Genomic DNA, 4,219 nt, shown 5'->3' on the forward strand with positions numbered 1-4,219 from the left:
GCATGTGGTCATCCAGCCACAAAAGCCCCTCCTGCTCCCTGGGTGCTGTGGTGTGGAAAGCACTAAGGCTGTCCCACTGCTTCCCCCACTCAAGTGGAGTCTCTGCCCTTGCTCCCATGGGTGTTGGCTGTCCCACCAAGTCCCCTCAGGGTTCCCAGCTGGAGCCAGGCTTCAGCACAGCTGCCCAGCTCCACCAGCCCCACCTCCTGCTCAAAACCCAGTGACCAACATCCTCCTTTCCTCGTGGTGGCTAAAAGCCACGTGTAAAAATACCTGCCTGGTGGGTGAAAGTGTGGTCACAGGTTTCAGCCCAGGAGGTGGACAGCACAGAGCTGTGATTGCCCTAAAATCCTCTGGCCATACTGCAACAGTCCTCCAGGGTGTGAGGGTTCATCTTCAGCTCATCTTTGCAACCTCCAGCATCTCTTCCTTGTGCAATCTTGGCTTGGGATGCTCCAGATTCACAGAGCAGATCCACACTTGCGTTCCTGGGTGGTGCTGCTGTTGCCACACATCCTGTGCCTGGTGATGGGATCCCTATCCCACTCTTCCCTGTCTCTCCACAGGTTTCTACAACGGCCACACGAAGGTGGCTGTGAAAAGCCTGAAGGCAGGCAGCATGTCACCCAGTGCCTTCCTGGCTGAGGCCAACCTCATGAAGAACCTGCAGCACCCACGGCTGGTGCGACTCTACGCCGTGGTGACCAAGGAGCCCATCTACATCATCACAGAGTACATGGAGAAGGGTGAGGCCGCTGTGGGGATGGCTGGGGGCTGTGAAGAGACAGTCACAGAATCACAGGATCATTTAGGTTGGAAAAGACCTCCAAGATAAGTCCAACTGGTGACTGATCACCACTCTGGCAACTAGAGTAGAGCGCTGAGTGCTGTGTCCAGTTGTGTCTTGAACACCTCCAGGGATGGTGACTCCACCACGTTCATGGGCAGTCAGTTCCTAAAGTCCGGTCCTTCTACTCCTGGCTGTCCAATCCAGCTGTTGCTGCTGGTTTATGTGTCTCAAGCCACTTTTGACATTCTTTCCCTCTCCACACTCTGCCTTTGCATCACCTCTCCCACCACTGGGTCTTCAGGGTTAACAGAGGGGAAAAAGAACCTTGCAGAAAGGGTGTTCGGGGAGCTCGGGGATAACAGAGGGAGAAAAAGAACCTTGCAGAAAGGGTGTTCTCCTGCCCACTCACTCCTGCCCACCTCTCTGGGGGCTGTGAGCTGCCCAGCCCCACTTTTGGGGTTGCAGTGAGTGCAGTGCCCTGGTAATGCCCCCCAGATACCAGGGAGGGAGAGGCAGTGTGTGTTTGCCACCAAGACTTGCTGCTTTCATTGCAGGAAGCCTCGTGGACTTCCTGAAGACCTCAGAAGGTGTCAAGCTCAGCATCAACAAACTGCTGGACATGGCTGCACAGGTAAGGGGCAGAGCTGGGGATTGGAGTGGGGAGGGCTCTGGGGGACTGGTTGGTGGCTGTTAATTGCAATGACCCCAAATCACAGATTGCTGAAGGTATGGCCTTCATCGAGGCCAAGAACTACATCCACCGTGACCTGAGAGCTGCCAACATCCTCGTCTCGGACGCTCTGTGCTGCAAGATCGCTGATTTCGGGCTGGCCAGAGTCATCGAGGACAATGAGTACACGGCTCGAGAGGGTGTGCCCCAGCCCGCCCTGCTCCTGGGGGTGGACACAGCTTGGGGATATGGGAGGAGGGACCTCCACCCACCCTGGCATCTCTGGGGGTCTCCACAGTCCCCTGGGAGCTGCTGCAGAGGGGAGCACAGGGTGCAGGGAGAGGGAGAGCTGTGGAGATGGGAAGAGGAGGAATAGGAGATGTTGGGAGGGGAGCAGGAGCATGCAAGGACAGGAGCTGTGGGAGAGAAGAGCAGGGAATGCAGGGAGAGGAGCTGCAGCAGAGGAGAACAGGGGGATGGAGGGACAGAAGCTGCAGGAGAAGAGAGCAGGGGATGCAGAATCAGGAGCTGTGGGAGAGAGGAGAAGGATGGAGGGACAGAACTGGGAGAGGAGAGCAGGGGATGCAGGGACAGGAGCCGTGCGAGAAGAGGGGCACATCCCGGCAGGAGAGAAGAGCAGAGGGTACAAGGACAATTTCCCCCCCTCCATCTCTCTCCCCCCGGATGGAAGGGAGTGTGGAGCCCTTGCTTGCCCGTCCAACGCTGCATTTGGTGGGGTGACAGCCCAATCTGGTGGCTCCAGCAGGACAGGGGTGCCAGCCCATGCCAGGGGCTGTAGCCAGCTAGCAGTGGGGGACAGTGAGGGCTTTCTGCCACCAAGCCCAGCTCACCCCCAGCCTTGCAGCAGGGACAGAAGCTGCCTCGGGGTTGTCACATCCCATTAAACACACAGGGCTGATTCCAGCTCAGCCGCAACACTTTTATTTCCTCCTCTCCCGCTGCTTTTCAGGGGCTAAATTCCCCATCAAGTGGACAGCGCCGGAGGCTATTAATTACGGCACGTTCACCATCAAATCCGACGTGTGGTCCTTTGGCATCCTGCTCACAGAGATCGTCACCTACGGCCGGATCCCGTATCCAGGTCAGGATTTGCCGGCAGCTGCGGAGCAGGAGGGTTGGCAGACGCAAGAGCAACACCCACGAGTGTGTGTGTGTGTGTGCTCTGCTGCACGCACACAGCATCCAGCCTGGATCTCTGCCCTGCGCCCCCCGAGCCTCCCAGTCCTGCCCTCGAGGCTCCCACGGGTGTCCTTTGCCTCCCAAGGCTCCCACTTGCCCAGCTTGTGGTCCAGTAGTCACTCTTGGGGGGCTTCAGAGCAGTGGAAGGGGATGGCAGGTTGCCCACGGTAGAGTTGGAAATGTGGGGTGATACCTGTGCCATAGGGTGACCCCAAGTTGGTGTTGTCCTGGCAAGGATGACCAACCCCAGGGTGCTACCTCCAACATGGGGGTGATCCCAAATTGAGTCCCATGTGTTGTCCTGGTAGGGATGACCAACCCCAAAGTGGCACCTGTGACATGAGGGTGACCCCAATTGAGTCCTACATGTGACCCAGTGGAGTCCTTTGCAGGGATGATCAACCCTGGAGTGGCATCTGTGATATTGGGGTGACCCAAATTGACTCCAGTGTGTTGTCCTGGCATGAATGACCATTCCTGGGGTGGTATCTGTGGTATGGGGGTGACCCCAATTTGGTGCCATGTGTGTCCTGACAGGGATGACCAACCCCAGGGTGATATCTGTAATGTGGAGGTGACCCCAATTGAGTTCCATGTATTGTCCTGGCATGGATGACCAACCCTGGGGTGGAACCTGTGATGTATTGGTGACCCCAGTTGAGTTCCATATCTGTGTCTTGGTAGGGATGACCAACCCCGAGGTGATCCAGAACCTGGAGCGTGGGTACCGCATGCCCCAGCCGGACAACTGCCCAGCAGAGCTGTATGACCTGATGAGGCAATGCTGGAAGGAGAGCCCTGAGGAACGTCCCACCTTTGAGTACATGAAGAGTGTGCTGGAGGACTTCTTCACTGCCACTGAGGGACAGTACCAGCAGCAGCCGTGATGGTCCCACTGTGGGACTCCCAGTGTTGGGGTGCTGGGGGTGCTCCCCTGCACCAGGTCCCCACAAACTCCATGGACATCACCCCAAAGTGTTGGTGAACTCTGCCTGGACCACAGCAGTAAGGAGTTGAAGCACTGCAGACCTTGGGAGGTGCAGATTTCACCCCTCAGAAGGTGATGGATGGTGACAGTGGACCCCCAAGAGTGGGGAGCTTGGCCCAGGGAGCTCCAGTGGGGACCTGTCCCTGCACTTTCCAGGGTGTAAATCCACCTTCCATCCTCCAAGTGAATGTCCACAGGTCACACCAGCCTCTCCCCCTGCTCTGGCTGTGCCTCCTTCACCCCGCAGTGACAGCAGGACCCCCCCAACAGCGCTGACCACTGCACCCCGTGGCTGTGGGATGCTCCTTCCCCCCATGGCATTGCCAGGACCCATTTCAAACCAGTTGGGGGGGAAATAAAGGCCTTCCCAGTAGTGTTGGCCTGGCTGTCAAGACATGGGGTACATGGGGTGATGCTCCCAGGTGATGGACCCCAATGGGTGATGGACCCCAATGGGTGATGCTCACAGTTGACGCATCCCCTGGCAGGGGGCACTGCCAGGACCCCCCAAACCCCCTGTGAGACCCCTTGGACCCAATCACCCCCTTGGACCACTCCAAGGGCCAAACAC

At 57.8% G+C, this 4,219-nt stretch overlaps 1 protein-coding gene across 2 annotated transcripts in view; it reads left to right on the plus strand.

Annotated features, from left to right (window-relative positions):
• Positions 1-3,547, plus strand: part of LCK (LCK proto-oncogene, Src family tyrosine kinase) — a 6,193-nt gene extending 2,646 nt beyond the window's left edge. For both annotated transcript variants that reach the window (XM_009077708.1, XM_009077715.1), the window contains exons 8-12: positions 567-746; positions 1,345-1,421; positions 1,507-1,660; positions 2,431-2,562; positions 3,345-3,547. In XM_009077708.1, coding sequence (XP_009075956.1) covers positions 567-746; positions 1,345-1,421; positions 1,507-1,660; positions 2,431-2,562; positions 3,345-3,547 — 746 coding nt within the window. The remainder of the gene's footprint in view (positions 1-566; positions 747-1,344; positions 1,422-1,506; positions 1,661-2,430; positions 2,563-3,344) is intronic.
• The last annotated feature ends 672 nt before the right edge of the window (positions 3,548-4,219 follow it).

This window comes from Acanthisitta chloris, unplaced genomic scaffold (genome assembly GCF_000695815.1).
Source record: "Acanthisitta chloris isolate BGI_N310 unplaced genomic scaffold, ASM69581v1 scaffold24250, whole genome shotgun sequence".
In the NCBI taxonomy this organism is placed as follows: Eukaryota; Metazoa; Chordata; class Aves; order Passeriformes; family Acanthisittidae; genus Acanthisitta; species Acanthisitta chloris.